This window comes from Anas platyrhynchos, chromosome 20 (genome assembly GCF_047663525.1).
Source record: "Anas platyrhynchos isolate ZD024472 breed Pekin duck chromosome 20, IASCAAS_PekinDuck_T2T, whole genome shotgun sequence".
Taxonomy (NCBI): Eukaryota; Metazoa; Chordata; class Aves; order Anseriformes; family Anatidae; genus Anas; species Anas platyrhynchos.
Window position 1 is genome coordinate 11,097,965 of NC_092606.1, and position 17,411 is coordinate 11,115,375.

The following is a 17,411-nucleotide window of genomic DNA, read 5'->3' on the forward strand; positions in this document are numbered from 1 at the left end:
TCTTGCTCGTTTCCTGCATTTCCACACACTGATGCATTAATAAAAGCTGCCCAACACCCTTAGTATTTATAGCTTTTTCTGTAATGTAACCTCTGTGTGCTTTGTACAGCATAATTTAGTCACAGAGGAGGATGCCAGCCAGCTTTTCTAGGAAAAGCTGGGAAGGTTCATGCAAAATGACAGGACTTCCCAGAGGGAGCCAAGAACCAAATTTCCTCCAGTTTCCTTTAACCTCCCGTCATTTAGCACAAGACTGTCTTCCCTCTACCGCCAGACTGAAAAATCAGAAGCAATCACACACTTCACAGGCATGGACCAGTGTGGCACTCAGCCCCTGGCAGGACTTCACCTTGCCCTCATGTCCCTGTGATAGGCTGGGGCAGGCCATGGCCCCTGCTGCAGGATGCTCCGCAGAGGTGTGCACCTAGGCATGGTGCCCCAACCCCATCCCATAGGGATGTCCCATGGTGGCTGTGAGCTCTGCTCCCCACTGCCATCAATTTGGCACAAGGTGGTGAATACTTTTCCAGGACTCACAGGGATGTGGTTACTGGGATCTTATCTTCTCCCCTCTCATTCGTGGCATTTCTTTGCTGCTACCTGTTCTGAGTTTTTCAACAGTTCCTTTGGCTTCTCCTCTACAAATTCATCATAAAGTTGTTGAGTCTGGCGGCAGAAGAACAAGAACTGCTGATTCTCTGAGGGCACCAGGAGTTTGCTTTTCTTGTAAGCTGGGGAGCTGTGCATTGTGTCGCTGCTGCTTGCAAGCAAGCTGGCTGTGGGAAGTGGGTCCTGTGCCTTGGGGCCCTAGCAGCCCCACAGCAGCTGAGCCAGCACTGTCTGCATGCCCCAACCCAGAATCCACACAGGTCTGGCTTTGACTATGTCACTGGGACAAAGCCAGACCTGTGTGCAGCCCATGGTAGATACTTCACCTCTCTCTGGGATGTTTCGCTGGTGGACCAAACTGTGGCTTGCTTCTTGTGGCATTCAAAGCCTCACTGATGCTCAGACACAGGATGTTGCAGTGTAATGCCCACTGCAGGGATCCCAGTGGTGTCTCCTACACATTCTTGGCAGATTGAGACACAGAGTTTGCAGTGAGCTCAAGCCACCCTTTGCAGTGCTGAGCCCCAGGATCTGAGTTTCTTTTGCTTTTGTCCTGCAGTCCCACCCGCTGTCCCTGTGCAACACCAGTGAGGATGAGCACACGGAGTCGGGATTCATCACCATTGTCAAGCTTGAGCAGCCAGATCGGGATCCCAACCCATGCCTGTCGCTGGCTAACAAGGTATGTGCAAAAAAAGTCCTGAATGGCACCAACCTGGGAGATGAAACCTGTGATGCACAACAGAGTAAGAGCTGGAGGAAGCAGCAGGGCAGGAAAGAACTGCTGGAGGGCGGAGAAAAGAACAAGAATAGAGCACGGACTTTGGCAGAAAGTATCCTCTGGGGGAGATGCTGTGCCAACCTTCCCTAATACCCATTCCTCCTTACTTTTTGTACTTCCTGGCTTTGTAAAAGGTATAGAGTTTTCCCTAACCTGACTGCTCTGGGACAGCTCAGACCTTACCTCAGCATCCCGTACGCTTTGCTGCCTGGCAGCCCTGTGCCCCACATTATGCACCCTCCCATTGCTTGCTGGCCTGTTGGAGGGATTTGTGTTTTCTGGTGTCCTCTGCTGTGGGAACCATGGACACAGAAAATGTCTTCTGTCTTTAAAAGTTATATTGCATTACTTCAATAGATGAGGCACATGAAGGATCAACACTGAGCAATTCAGAAAAATGCAAAACAGGCAAACTAGAAACAAAAAGTGACTCTTTAACAGTGAGGGCCACCATCCACCTTATAAAGGGATGGGAGATCACAGAGGTCTTCAGATCAGGTCTTCTGCAAAAGAGGTGCCTTAGTGAAATGGCAGTTACTGTGTCAAAAGTTGAGGTCACTGGTACAATTCTCTGGTAATAAGGAAGTCAGGTGAGAACGAGGGTCATTTTAAACCTTAAAATCTTTGTGTCTCTGATAAAGTTGAGTGGATAAAGCTAACATTATCTTTTTTCTTCAGTGGTTCAGTCTATGTCCTTTTATTATCTCTGTAGAATATGTTATATTATTTTCCACAAGCACTGTAAAAACACAGAGTCTTGTTTAGCTCTACTTTGTCTGGATTGCATTCAGGTGATGTAGCCTCTGTTGTCTGCTTTCTGCTGGTGGTGACATTGTGCTGGGAACAGGGTCCTTTCCTGTCCTCCCTGCAGCTCGGCTGAAGAGGGCAGGTAAAATTAGTACCAAGCAGCCCTTCCTGCACAGCACATTTTTTAACAGAGGCTGTGGTGACAAAAGCAAGGAGATGTGATGCTGTGACAACCATGGTGCATATTTGCCGGCTCAGGGCTGCTTCATCACAGCCGTATGGGCAGTCAGACAGCAGTGCCCACCCCTTTCTGGACTGGATGGAAGCCTGAGTTTGGTTTGCTGCTGCTCTGGAGCTGATGCCAGCTGTTAGCACAAGCCAGCACTTAGTGTGCAGGAGTTATTGACCTACTGTCAATTATCCTGCATCTGCAAAATGGCCTGGTCACACCTAAAGGTGCTAATGATGCATGAGGAGAGTAGGAGAAAGAGCACACCCACGGGCTTCCAGTGCAGCCTGTGATACACGTAAGAGCAAGGACTCTGCAAGTGTTTTAGGGAGCGCAGCGGGGTACTACAACTGTCCTGTGCCCATCCAGCTGTGAACATTGTGTTACAACAGTTCCATGCTACCACGTCTCGTGTGGGCATTGCTGTGGGCAGCAATGCCAGGTTTGGCCAGTGCAGCTTCTGTGGATGAGATTGAACAGGAAGGGAAGAGCAACTTCAAAGATTCACATTCCGTATAAGAACATAAAAGCAGAAGACTTCTAAAACTGTTTTGCTACTTTTGTCCTTAACCTCTCTGGCCTCAGTCTTTGATCACAGCACTGCAAGTACCAGTGTATTACTGAGCCTGGGGATCAGCTGAGGGAGATCAGCACAGGGAGGACAAGATATGCTCCATTGCTGCATCCTCACTAGCCCTGACCTTCTCTAGCACTTCTAACCCCGCAAGGCAAATAAAACCCTCAATTCATTGCCATGCATGTGGCTTGATAGAGTGACTTTGATAGAGGCTTGATAGATGGCCTTTAGCCATCTTTGCTTTATTACCAGAGCTGAATCCACCCCTGGGTTTTGAGATCCAGCTGAATATGATGTCAGTCATCATCCTGCCTGCAGGCACTCCTGCTGCAAGATCTCACCAGGAGATGCTCATAGCTCTCTCCCCCACGTAGGGCTAGTTTAGCCATGAAATACAGACAAATGCTCCTTCAGACAGCTACATCCCTGGGCCCTCCTTTTGCCTTGTACCCTGGCTCCTCTACCCGCTGCAACTGCTGTCCTTCTGCACCAGGGTCCAGCTGCTTCTCCATCCTCTTGAAGCTTCTGCCAAACTCCTTCCCTCCAGCATCAGACAGATCTCTGTCCTAAAGGCTTTGGACAATGCTTCTCCTTGACAGCAGGTGGGCAGCTGTAGGATGTGGCTGGTGCATGCTGGGGCAGAAGCCTTGCTTCCTTGGCATATGTTTCCTGTGGCCAAACTCTGCATGTTGAATTGCAGTGCTATATCAATGGTGATAAAAATAGCCATGTGCAAAGTGTTATCATAACCTCTCCTGCAGCTGTCACCAAGCCAAGCAGTGCACAGACAGCACTTTCAAGCCCAGCATAAGAATGACTCCAGCAGCCGCCTGATGCACTTTCTGCTTCTCTTCTCTGAGATTCTAGTGCTAGTTCAGCACCCAAAGCTAAAATTGTTAGGGAATGTGTCTGGTCTGCTTGGGGAGAGGTGGCCATGGAGGACGCCTCTGGAGTCAAATCAAAGTGATTCATTTTTCTTTCTGCTGCTGCATCATTTGCAATTCTTTGGTATATTTTTTCCCAAGTGAAACATTGATTGCTAGTCAGACTGCTGGAATCTCCTAAATCACTGTGCAAATGCAGATCTGCACTGAAAGTGTTTCAGTCCTCAAAGAGCAAGGGTAGCTATGCCGTGTGGCTGAAGAGATCTGACACAGAGACAGCAAGCACTCAGAAAATGCTTGCAGCAAGCAGGTTGTGAATACCAGGTTGTGTTCTTTGCAACAGGAGTCTGTAAGATGTTGTGAAGAATTGCTTGTCCAGTCTCAGTTGTTTGTTTTCCCATCATCAGTGTCTTTGGCAGGATAAAATCTTTGTAGAGCTCTTCATTGTTGATCAAAGCTTGACTGGCTCCCATGGGTGGAAGTTACTACTTGAAAGTCCTGTTTGTTCCTTGGTGCTGGCAAACGCTGAGGTTCCTTTCATCCCAGGCAGGACCCCAGTCTCTGATCCCTGCCCTGAGCCTCTAATCCCACTTTTCCATCTTTCCTATCTGTTCTACCAAACCCAGGAGTGTCCAATCCCATCAATGACTCAGAGCCCTCAGCCCTACCTCCTGGAGCTCCCCAGTCTTCCCCACCATCTGCACCTCCATTCCCATCACTGTCCCTGTCCCTGTCCCCCAAAACAGCACCTGACCCTGGCCCCCAGCTCCTCCTTGATGAGCACGGAGGCTGCTGCTTACCCTGTCCTTCCCAGAGCACCGTGTTTGATATTGCAGCTGGGAAGCTGCAGCACTGACCTCTGCCCCCAGAGCTGGAGTTTGGCAATGCAGCGGGCAAACTGCTGCAGCAGCTACAGCAGATCCCTGTTTGCACAGGCGCTCGGGACGCACAAATCAAAGCACTCCGCATGAGTAACAGCAGCCCAGCCCTGCACTTTGTTCACGTTCCTGTCTCCCTTTCACAAGAGGCTGCCTCTGCTTACCTTAAGGGCTCGAAGGGCTCAGTGGGAGAATGTGGGTGACCACATGAGGTCCTTTGGTGTGCTTTGACCTCACCAGGATGGTATTTACACTCACTTGGGTGGGCCTCAAAGCTATCCTCATCAGACTGCTGCAATGATGAGGTGGGCTGTGAGGAGCACAGCAGGGTTGATCCTACTCCTAATCCTAGACCTGCAGCCCAGGGATCACCTCTCCCTGATGAATGTGGGGACCAGGGATCAGAGAGAGCAATGTATATGAGAGTTGGTCCTATAGACAGCCCCCAGCTGGTGCAGCTGCAGTGGGAGCTGGGGACCTGTGGCAGTCCCTGCTCTCCTGGGACAGGAGGCTTGCCTAGCAGTGTGCGGTGCTAATGGAGCTGCAGATCTCCCCAACAACCCAGATCTGAAGCAAAGGGGCCCATGGCACAGACATGCAGGGGATTTGGTGTCTAGGTTTATGGGTTTCTGTGACTGCAATCACACCAACAAATTTGTGTCTGAAACTGTGTGGGGAAACCTTCCATGAGTGCTAGAGCTGTGGCAAGAGCAGACACTGGTTTCACTGCAGCTCAACACAAATCAGAAATGAGGGTGTAAGCTATTTTGTCAGTCTAAGCAGCAGGTGTTTCTTTCTCTTGTGAAGAGCCAGGGAGGCAAATGCATATCCAAATGGTAGATGTTAATATAGATGTAAAATATAAAATGTCTACTCAAGCTTCTGTTCTTTTGGACAGGCAAAGCTGGCAGGGGAACGTGGAGCCCGTGCTATCCTTTTTGACATTACTGATGATGAAAGCGCTGCTGATCAGGTACAGACCTCACTGATATTACCAAACAAATTGCAGTGCCCCTGTCACATCCCTAAATGTGCACAGGTCAGAACCTACCAGCCACCAACATCCAGTGGGATGTCCCAGGAAGATAATGCAAGTTGGATTTGAGTGTTAACTCTTACACAGCTTGTCCATGCTCATGGACAGTACTTTTCTCTTTTGCTCAACCCTTGGTGAGCCTCCGGATCAGCAGGCAGAACAAGCAAGGCAGCAGCTTGTGAACAGCACCTTGCTGCTCTTAAAGAACATCGTCTGGTCAATTGAATGTTTCTTCCAGGAACTGGATGCTTCCATGTGGGAAGTCACAGATTAACAGAGCCCATCTGGTAGGGACAGCCCTGTTGTTATCTAGAGGAAAAGTGATTTCTCAAGTTTTCAAGCAAAAGTCCTGGCCACCCTGGTATGCTGTTTGTTATAATCCTGCTACAAGTTAGACATTGGCCTATAGACCTCCAGAGATACCTTCCACCACCATTGCTAATCTCTGGAGGGGACTAGGTTCCTCGCTGGAATAATCAATGTATAATGAAAAACATCCAGCCCTAGATAAGAGGACAGATAGAAGAGCTGGTTCCTGAGATCAGCAAAACTCTGGTTTGATTCCTGGTCACTGGATCCATCCTTTGTGTTTTTTTCATGCACTTAATTTCTAATGCCAGAGAAATGTGGAAGCAGGTGAAGGCTCATGAGGCAATGCTGAGGTTGCTCAGTATGCATATGGGAAGTATGCATATTGGGTCAGGTGGCCACTCCAGTTCAGGTCAATGTGGAAGAGAGAACACATGGACTTGCTGAGCCTGCTTGTGCGAGGCTGCCTAGACTATATGTCTATGGTGGAAAAAGGTATGGTCAGAAACAAACAATGTCCTGTAGATCACAGAGGGAGGAGAGGGGAGACTCTGATGTATCTCACAGGAAAAGGAGGTGAAGTATTTCTGCAACAAAGGCAGCACTCAGTGGTGCTGTTGGCAGCTGCCACATGGGAGAGGAGAGACCAAGGACTTTTGCAGTGGGGCTTCAAAGAGGAGCACGAACAACACTGAACAAAGTGTCCAGTTGTGCATGAGGAGGAGACACTATTGAAGGAAATAACGAAAGCTGTTCTGAAGAGTTAGTGAAAGATTCCATCTGATTCCCTCACAGAGGGATAGTGCAATCTGGGGGAGCAGTCTTACTCTCTGAAGTGTTTACAAGACTTATTGGGAGGAACCAGATGTGCCCGGGGAGCTGGGATAGTCCTTGTTTCAGGCTGTTCTGGACCATCTCTCACAATGTTTGTTTCTTTACAGCTGAGAAAGCCCAGAGGGCTGAGTCAGCCTGTGGTTCTGATCAGGGGCCATGATGCCGAGCTGCTCATGGGTGTCGTGAACAAGAACAGAGAGGCCCATGTGAAGATAGAGGTCAAGGAGCCACCAGCTTGGGTGAGACACACACCGTTCCACTGTCTTCTGTATCCTCTCTCCCAAGGACTTTTCTAAAGCTGCTGGGTTTTCCTCCCGATGGACAGAGATCACAGATCTTTGCAGGAGCTCTGCAGAGCCATTCTGCTTATCTGCATCATTCAGATGCTTTGCTGCAAATAAATGCTCAAAAGCTCTTTCAGCTTATTTAGTTCCTTTTGCTTAAAGATCATGAGTGAGGTGAGAGGATTTCCTACCATTTTATATGAGACTGAGCCTTGATTTTCTTATTTGGTGCTACCTTAGACCGCAGCCTATAGTGAGCTGAGGTGCTGCAAAACAAAAAATCCGTTCCTGCCAAAGTGTGCAGAAAAGTCTGAACCCTTTTTCTTTCAGCTGTAAAGAGCAAGGAATCAGAGTTGATGCATTCAAAGGCCGATGGTCAGGAAGAGATCTGAATTCCCCTGTTTATCCTCTAATTCCCACCTTTGCCACACAAGAGTAATCTATTTTCTGTTTTATCCATCAGCCAGACTACGATGTATGGATTCTTCTCACGGTGGTCAGCACTGTTGTTGTCATCATTTTGATTTTTGTTGTCCGCACAAAGTGTCAGCTGAACAGGACTCAGGTAAGCATCTCATGGAGCAGATGTGTCTGAGGAAGCAGAAACACAACAGTGGTAGCCACAAACCCAGTTTGGGGGAAGAAAAGTGCCTCTGTGACCTGGAGACAAGGCAGGTGCATGTCAAGGATATGTGGAGCATCCCTTGTGCAGTGGCCTCGCTCTCCTCCCACCACCCCATGAGCATAGCAGCCTGCCACACTCCCTACACCTTTCAGAGCTTGTCTCAGCACCTAAAGCTGCGAAGTTGGCCTGCAAGCTCTTGATTTTAACAGTGTTACCTGTAGAAGATTTAGCATTTTAATAGAAACTAATTAAATAAAAGTCTTTACAGAGTTAGATGTATCTCCAGATTTGAAAATACCCTGTTTTTTCCAATAGAAAGACATAAAATCCGGAACTGCTGAGTGGTTTTGAATGGCCAGTGCCAGACGTTTCTTGCTGGTGTCAAAGCCCCCTCTGGCTATGCCAGGTTAGGCAAAGAGTCACCTCTGGAAATGAGTATTGTTCTCAAATCCCCAATAATCCCATTTTGAAAAGTGGAAGAGCCTCAAAGAACATGACAACACAAGGTTGACCCTTTCCTGAAAGCCTCCTTTCTTTCTGTCAGGACTCCTTGCAGCAGCAGACCATGCAGGCCATCGGGCAGCTGGCCACACGCAACTACCAGGCCAGGTGCCGGCAGGCGTCACGGTGGGACTCCACCAGCAGCTGCAGCTCAGCCCCAGTCTGTGCTATTTGCCTGGAGGAGTTCAGCGAGGGCCAGGTAGGTTGCAGGCATGGCTGCTAGTGAGCATCAGCTCTGAGCTGCTTGGCTGTGGGCAGACAGAGCTGCAGAAGGAGCTGAGCAGCTTGGCAGAGGTTGGAGGACCTTGGGCGTTTTCCTTCAGCAGCTCCTGAAAGTTGGGAAGGGGCCATCACTGATGGATATCTGCCTGCCCCTTGGCCAAAAAGCACTGGCCCTGCTTGCAGATTCCAGTTCCCTACAGATGGGTCTTCAGCTGTCACTGAAGGATATAATGCCCCTGATGTGTCCATGTTGAAACAATGGGGCAAAAGTGGGGTTTGCTTCTCCAAAACAGTCAGCCCATAATACCCCTTTTTCCTGAGGACTAGCACCAATCCCAGGCATCACCCCCCAAAGCTGCATGCAACCTCCTCTGTGCAAAGCTGGGCAGCAGGTGGCTCATTGTTAGATGTCTCCATCCTTCAAGTCTCACTTTCTGGAGCATCAAGAGCCCCCATCCCTATGCTCAGCTCCTGGGACATGGTTCTCATTCAGCCTTCTCTCCCTGTTTCTCTTTAGGAACTGCGGATCATCTCGTGCTCCCATGAGTTTCACCGGGAGTGTGTTGACCCCTGGCTGCAGCAACACCACACGTGTCCGCTTTGCATGTTCAATATTCTTGGTAGGGCTCAGACACGGCATTTTCTGGTTCAGGGGGACTACGTACCCTTGGGTGATGCAGTGGGTGCATCATGGGAACGTGTCTCTGTGCATACGGGTATATGGGGTGGTGAGTGCATCTGTGTGTGTAAAAGCCCCCATCCCAGTGGTGCACAGTGAGGTGCTGGGCTGGGGCAGGATCAGAGCCAGTCTCAAGACCTATGGGGAAGGGAGGTGAGGGCTGGGGACTGGGGCACCAAAGAGGGTGCAGGACAATTTGCTGGCAGCCATGAGGACACAGACAGGACGTGAGTATGTAGTAGAGACTCGCAAGTGCCAGGCCAACTGTATCTGGGGCACAGGACATATGCTGAATACTACCTTCTCTCTTCTCAGCCCGAGACTCGGTTGACCAGGCCCCAGTGGCAGGCTCCAGGTTGGCCCCTCGGGACATGGAGCCTGGACGGCGACTGCACCTTTTCCGCCAGCACCCAGGACATGCCCTTTACCACCTCCCACATGCCTACCCTCAGAGAAACCTCAGGAGCTTCCCCCCAGAGCCAGCCCATGGCAACCCTTTCTTCCACTCTCCGGAGCTCTCCCAGCTGGATTTCAGCACCATCCACTACATGCCCTACAGGCCAGCCAGCTCTCTGCCTGCTTGCAGCCACCCATCCCCCCTGGTCCCTGGCTTGCAGGGCCAGCAGCATCCCAGCCCCACAGCATGTGGGCAGCCTCTGACACCCCATAGGATGTGCCCCCTGCAGCCCCAGCCCCCCTGCCTGGGACTCAAGGCAGCCCTGGCACAGCGGCAGCACCGGGCACCTGCCCTGCGCCGAGGGGCTGGCCATGGACACCAGCACAACAGCAGCGGCTCCGGGGAGAGCTATCTCACGGAGCACAGTGGGTACCTGGCAGACGGGCCGGGCAGTGACTCCAGCTCGGGGCCCTGCCACGGTTCCTCCAGCGACTCCGTGTTGAACTGCACAGACGTCAGTCTGCAGGGCATCCATGGCAGCTGCTCCACGTTCCGCAGCTCCCTCAGCAGTGACTATGACCCATTTGTGTACTGCAGCTCAGAGGGGCCTGCCACAGACAACGGGCAGGAGCGGCAGCGGCCACCAAGGGAGACGCGGCCCAGGTCCTTGGACCTGGTGGTGCCTGGGGGTGCTGCTCCATCCAAGGCCCAGGTGCTCAGCCATGTCCACTACCACCACCACCAGCACCACCACTACAGAAGGGACGCAGAGTGCCCTCCTGGGCGGGCCGGCCAAGGGCCTGGGCAGCGCAAGTCCCGGTACTCTGGGACCAAGGTTGGCTTCCACGGTGCTCGGATTCAAAAGAGAGCTGAGAAGAGCCATCACTGTCAGCAGCCTGTGGAAAGCAGCACGGTGTTACAGGAGGCACCTCCAGCAGGACAGACAGCCTGTTCCCAGCAAGGCCGGGAGCCCCCACATGTCCCCTCTGCTTCTCTAAACAGGTTGGACTTCAGTGTAGATGCCACCAGACAATCAGGAGCAGCAGGCACATCCCCTGTCCTGCTGCTGCAGAGACACAGCTTACAGAGTCGTCACCACAGAAGGAAAAGGAAATGTCCCCTGGAACCCGACCCCTCTCTCCTGCCTGAGGACTCAGCCTTGCCCAAAGCCTGTGACACTCACATTCCTCATGGCCACCCCACTGGCCACCGCTGCTCCCCTGAAGTCCAGCCCCTGATCCCAAGCGCTTCCTTGCCCTGCAGCTTGGGTGCTCGGCCACTTTGGAAGTGTTTAGTGCCACAGTCCAGCTCAGAGCTGAAAAAGCAGGAAGAGGGGATGTCAGGACGGGAGGGAAACCACACAGTTCCTGCTGGTTTCTCAGGGATGGGCACAGCAAAGCACAATCTGAGTCTTCGCCTGCACTGCCCATCGCAGCAGTGTAGTCAGGGTAAGTCTGGTATTGGCCTCTTCTTTCAGCAGGCAGGTGAGTGGAGGTGGTTTGCTGCAGGATGGGCATGAGGCTACTCTGGGTGCTGGTAGACATTTGCACCTTAATGGTGGGCTCTCCTACAGCACCACTGGTGACAGAAGTTTTTCAGAGCTTACCTGTCCTGAGATGATGGCCTGGACAATTAGCATGTGTTAATACATCAGCTGAGTGCACCAAACCCTGCAATCTCATCCTAAAATAATACAAGTGAGAAATAAGGAAGCTGTTTAGGGGGTCTCTAGCCACTGGATTATCTCCCAAAGGAAAGGGTGGAACCAAAATTCTAAGTATCCTTACCGCAGTCTGGATGTCCTAGTGGCAAAGTCATTATTGTTAAGGCTTAGTGGGCTTAGTTGATACAGTTAACCCCAGCCTGCTGGGCTCAACAAGGAAATGAGTGTGCATGGCCGGATGTAGTAGAGGAACAGACTAAATGAGTTTATGGATTTGCACATCCCTCCTGTCTCACCTGCCTCTGATGTGTGGGAGTTACTTTTTAGTGTCTTCTGAAAATTAGGTGTAATTAAGATTTGGCCTTTTGCCTGTACGTCAGTTCTGGCTCTCTCTGTGAGAGGGAAAATACCAGAACGTTTGAAAGAGCCAGCCCAGGTTTAGCTCGCAAGCCTTGCTCTCTTGGACTCTGCAAATAGCAGCCTGCAAGTCAGCAAGGCCAGGTGCTGGCAGCAGAGCAGCACCTGGCTCCCTTCCTCACCCTGCCACTGACTCACTGCAGGTCCTCGGGCAAATCATTTTGATTTAGGTACCGAATACAGATCTGGCTGCCTAATTTCTGTTAAAATGCCGGCCTTAAACTCGTGACTCACCATGCCCATTGTACCACAGAGATAATAACTTCCTCCCCATGCTTGTCTATCCAGCCCAACACCACGCCCAGGCTCCTGGTTGTGCCGTGCCTGCAAGGAGGCAGCAGGGCAGGGGGAAAGGCCGGATGGGCGCAGTGCCTGCGGCACGCTGGGCTCCCAGGCTCCCAGGAACAGGTTTTTCCCAGGCGCAGAAGAGCCTGGCTCTGCAGGTGATGGGGGAGTTTGTTCAAAGGGCCCGGAGGGAGGCTGCCACTTCAAGAGACACAGAGGCAGCAGCACAGGGATCTCTCCAATTTGCTGGTAGCTCTGAGGGCTGATGCGTCCTGAGCTGGAGACGGTGTGTGGCGATATCCTCAGGAAAGAGCTCTGCCAGGACCACAGCACAGTGGCAGGTTGCTCAGGAGCTGGTGTGAGCTCCCACTGCAAAACAAAGCCCAGGGACCGGTGTGACTCAGCATGGACCTCTCTGTCCCCAGCCCAGGTGCTGGCTGGGAAGGGACAATATCTGGGGAGGCAGTGCCACACCTGGGGCCACAGGAGCCATGAGCAAGGGGGGACCAAAACAGCTCCCAGGGTTGTTCCATGTCCCTCTCACAGGGAGTGTCCTGTGCAGCATGAATGGCCTCGTCCACCAGCCCACCATGGCCTGGACACGCAAGACATGGCTGCCACCAGGACACACCAATCTTTCCATCCAGGTCTCAGGGCAGCTGGCGCTTCTTCCAGGTGTGGCTGTGGAAGAGTACAGTGCAAGGAAGCATGTCACACCTTGCTGCTGTCTGACAGTGCAGGGCTTTGCCACCCACTGCCACCCTCCCTATGGGCTGCAGCAGTGTCTGGGCTTCCCTGGCAGGCTGTGGCCCAGGAAACTGCTGAAAGAGGAGCCCAGCTGCCACCCATTGGGGTGACTGTCCCCTGGTGTGGTGTGGCTACCTTGCATCTCCATGTTGCCTGGAGGCTGACACCATAAGCACATGGTGGGATGTGCCTCATGGTGCTGTGTTCTGTGACCGCACCCCGAAGTTTCAGGGGTATAGGTGCAACTGTCATTTCTTCATTCTTATATATTTTGTAGCATGAGAGACAGGATCCCTATATTGGCTTGCCTGCTCTTAACTTCTCTCTATAGAAGAAGTGTATGAGCAAAAGAGCAGACACAGGAATGGACAGATTTAGAAATGGAGGTGCCAGGCTTGTGCAACACCATGCACTGGCTTTGGTGGCTACTGTTGTGTGTCCTTTGTAGGAAATGTGTGATGTACTGACAGGTTTTGGTACTCTTTGTGATAAAACTCATGTTTTAAGCAGTGCCACTTCCCTTCCCTTCCCTTCCCTTCCCTTCCCTTCCCTTCCCTTCCCTTCCCTTCCCTTCCCTTCCCTTCCCTTCCCTTCCCTTCCCTTCCCTTCCCTTCCCTTCCCTTCCCTTCCCTTCCCTTCCCTTCCCTTCCCTTCCCTTCCCTTCCCTTCCCTTCCCTTCCCTTCCCTTCCCTTCCCTTCCCTTCCCTTCCCGCCTGTGACCCCCACACTGGGAGGATCTGTGCTGGGGACACCCTGGAGATGGAGGAGGGAAGGTGTCTCCCTCCAGCCTGGAGGGAAGGAGGGAGCAGGGATCCCCCTGGGGCACTTGCTGGCCCAGGGGACCTGCTGCTTGGGCTTCACAGTTCTAACATGGGGCTCCAGGGCATTGCAGAGGTACATGCTGCGATGCCTCTGTTGCTTTGTGGATTGTCCCAGAGGCCCAGATTTGTGCCCATCCTGATGGTGCAATGGGGAAGGCACTTGACACTTGCCCAGAGCCAGCACCAGCGTGACTTTCAAAGCATGTCCATTCAGGAAGCCTCTGGTCCCTCTTACCTCATTTTTGCCAGGAGCCCAAAGAACTGCTGTGTTTTAAAGCAGTGTCACTCTAAGTCTGTTTCACTGTAGTAGCTTCTGTGGTGCTTTCAGGACCAGACAGAGAGTCAAAATTTCCTTATAAGATTTATAAAATAATAGAAAGATTTTACTTTATTAGGAACTAGTAAAAGTTTCAGAGAGCAGAAGCTTGTGCAGGGGTTATATGGGAAAGCCATCAAGCTGGCTTACCTTACAAAGTCACCGCACAAAGATCAGTGGAGAACTGTTAAAAACAGCAAAGAACAATCCCAATAGACAGTCCTGTTTAAATGGGACACACAAAAAATAGACAAGGAGACCAAAGAGAAATGCATATATGCCTCTAGATAAGTAAGTGTTGCAAGGTTAAAAATGTAAGTGGATGAATCAGAAAGCCTAGTTTTATATGAAATTTTTGACATGAACTTTTCAGAAAAATCGTAAACAACAACAAAAACACGGTGGCACTCTGCAATTTCCATGTGAAATTACAGAGAAGAGTATGCCTTTTCTGGGGCACAGGAGGGACACTGTGTATTAAGGAGAGTATAAAGTCCAATGACAAGTAACACAAAATCCCCAATTGTACCTAAGTAGAAACACTATGGAATTTGGGTTATAATACACTGCATTAGCACAGTCTGCAAACAAGTCTGTATATAAACATGAGACTTTTTTTAAAATCATAGTGAAAGAAGCAGTCAAAAGAAAAGATGCTTTTGGGCGCAGGGATCATTTAAAGATGCAGTACCAGAAGCCCAGAGTCATACATATCACCAACCACAAAAAGGCCCCAGAGAAGGCTTGGTGGGGCAGCAGAGCAGAGAGGGCAATTAGAAGCAATAAGCCATTCTTCAAAAGTGAAGATGTTGCCAGACAAGAAATCAGAAGAGAGCTGGATGTAAAGCTAAGTGCAGAGCCATGGTGAGGCAGGCCAGGAAAGACTTCTGTGAACAACTTGTGAAAAACAGAATGACTACTGGTGCAAGCATTTTCAGCTCCATCACAAGAAAGAAGCCTGCCAGAGGCTCTGCAGCTCCAGAGAGTAAGACAGGCCTAAGAGGGATGTTCAAGGGTTGTTAACAGCAAAGTAGAGGAGCAAAATGAATTTGCTGCATCAGTAATCAGCAGGGAAGTGCTCGAGGAAGTTCTCACCCTGGCACATCTCTATTCAGGGCATGGGTTAGAGGATCCCACACAGATCAAGTCATCAGTATGAGCATTTCTGAAACACATCAGTAAAGTGAACAGTAACAAATTGCCTGCGTTATTGATTATTCACCTGGGCATTCTGCAGGGGTTCAAATACAAAACTGCTAAACCAAAAATGTGGACTGTAATCTGTTACCCGTGCCCAGACCCAGAAGAAAGAGCTGAGGGCAGTATCAGCTTGAAATAGCTGAAGGAACAGAACGATGAGCCTGACTTTCCTGGCAAGCAAATTGTTAAAAGTTCAAATACAGGGTCTGACTTGTAGACACATGGCTAAATGTGAAACCCAGGGGAGGAGGCAACACAGCTTTTGTAGAGAGATAACGCCTCCCAGATCTTTTAAGGGAATGAAGCTCTCAAAGGATAAAAGGGAAGGTGCTTTCATAGGTAAATAACTGGCTAAAAAATAGGAGACAAAGTGCAGATCAGTCTTAATGGAGGAAAGTTACTTGGAAAGGGAGGGAAGTGGAGTTCTCCAGCTGTCAGCACCTTTCAGCAAGCTCATAAATAGTCTGGGCACAGAGAGGAGATAACAAAGTTTTAAGAAGACAAAATCCTCCAGGATTGTCAGCTTTAAAACTGGTTACAAAGTGCTACAGAAGGATCTCCTGTTGCTGAGTTATTGGGCAATAAAGTGGTGGGTGAAATTCCATAACACAAAATGCCACACACAAGCAGAGCTGCTTCTAAATGCCTACACACAGTGATGGGCCTTTCTCAGCTAACTCAGAAAAACTGCATCCTGGACTTGCTGTTAGTAGTTCAGTCAACAAGTCAGGTGATTATTAGGAGCTAGCTGGGAACAAGTACAAGACAAGCAGAAAGTGTGCCATCATGCAACTGCATGAATCTGTAGTGCTTTCAGAGCTAGAATGCACCACCCATCACCACTTCTCCCAAAAGGATGTAGTAGACTTGGCAGAAGTACAGGAGGATCGAGTACAGTCACAATGCTGAGGCTTTTTTGAGAAAGCTGAATATAGAGACTTTCATGCGAGAAAATGATGACTAGCAAAGGATATGAAACAGAGAATACAAAATCAGATAGAGCAGGAGAGAACACAACTAAGAGACACTGCTTCTTATAACAAAATAAGTAGTGGCATCAAATGGGAAACAAGCTTTAAAACACCCAGTAAAGTAACACATGGCATAGAGAAACTGTGATGTTAATTGCCCAGAGGATGTACATGCCAGAAGTAAAATGGGTTCAAGAGCCTAGATCAAGAGCTATCAAATGCAGAGATGCAAATGCAATCTCTGGCTCAGGAAGTCCCTAAACCAGGGTTTCCAGAAGCTGATGGTGCTCCTGTGGGATGTAGCACCCTCCAGGTATGTGCTTACCTCGCCCAGCTGCAAGGTGAGGCTGAAGCTTGGTAAGGCTGAATCGCAGCCCCTGTAGAAACTCCCCTTTCCTAGGCAGTACCACGCACTGGCATCATGGGGAATAATGCTGTCTGCAGACATCACCAGGGTGCCTGCAATGGCCCCAAAGATGCTTGCATGACCCTGGAGTTTATACAGCTTTTCTTGGTGGGTTTTGCATAAAGATACATCTACACTTTTCTTGCCTGGGAGACTATGCCAAGGACTTACAGCTCTGACTAGTTTAAACGAAGAATCAATCCTCAAGCAGCACTGAAAGGCTCTTTTTAAGAGAAGTCAGACAACTAGCAATGAATTACATCTAGATGGCTTCCTACACCACCCCAGCATGCAAGGATCTCATCCCAGAACAGCTGGATTACTCCCTGCGCAGGATGAAACCTCTTGCTTTCTCTCTCTGGGAAATCTCATCTCCTGCAGCATGCCGTCAGCATCCTCCCTCTCTCCCCCAGCTCCTGCTTGTCTTCTCAGCTATTCCCTTTCATGTCACGTCTTTGATCTTTGCTAGAGAAGGCGAAAGGGATTAGGGGGCAGGGAAAGACCACCATTACAAGTTAATACCCAAAGAACAAGATTTCTGTTGTATTGGCAAGGTGTGCTCCTTCAGGCCATTGCTCTGTGCGGTTCTCCACGGCCAGCCCAGCAGCTGCGGATCTCTCACCTATCTCTAGATTCAACACTTTTTTTAACTTTTCTTTTGGTTTGTATTGACATTCACACACACAAACACAGTTTTCAGAAAATACTTTAATAACCCTCTTTGAGGCTCAGGACTTCTGATGATCACAGGGCAATCAAAGCTGTACAGACTCTTCTGCATTGCACATAAGCCAGTGTACATGAGAAGCAGCTGGCAACAGCTTATTCAGCATACTGGTTACACAAATCACAAGTGCCAGATACTCTCAAACTCTGCCTTCTGGTACTTTAGCCATGACCTGCACACACACACATATATATATAATGCTGTGTCTGTCCATTCATTTTCCCACATCTATTAGCTACATTTTCAAAGCAGATTCCCCTTTAGTT

At 50.0% G+C, this 17,411-nt stretch overlaps 1 protein-coding gene across 1 annotated transcript in view; it reads left to right on the forward strand.

The window, feature by feature from the left end:
• Positions 1-17,411, forward strand: part of RNF43 (ring finger protein 43) — a 65,680-nt gene that overhangs the window by 44,077 nt on the left and 4,192 nt on the right. The window contains exons 2-8 of the mRNA XM_005015864.6: positions 1,169-1,291; positions 5,604-5,678; positions 6,992-7,123; positions 7,632-7,733; positions 8,338-8,493; positions 9,034-9,136; positions 9,511-11,040. Coding sequence (XP_005015921.2) covers positions 1,169-1,291; positions 5,604-5,678; positions 6,992-7,123; positions 7,632-7,733; positions 8,338-8,493; positions 9,034-9,136; positions 9,511-11,040 — 2,221 coding nt within the window. The remainder of the gene's footprint in view (positions 1-1,168; positions 1,292-5,603; positions 5,679-6,991; positions 7,124-7,631; positions 7,734-8,337; positions 8,494-9,033; positions 9,137-9,510; positions 11,041-17,411) is intronic.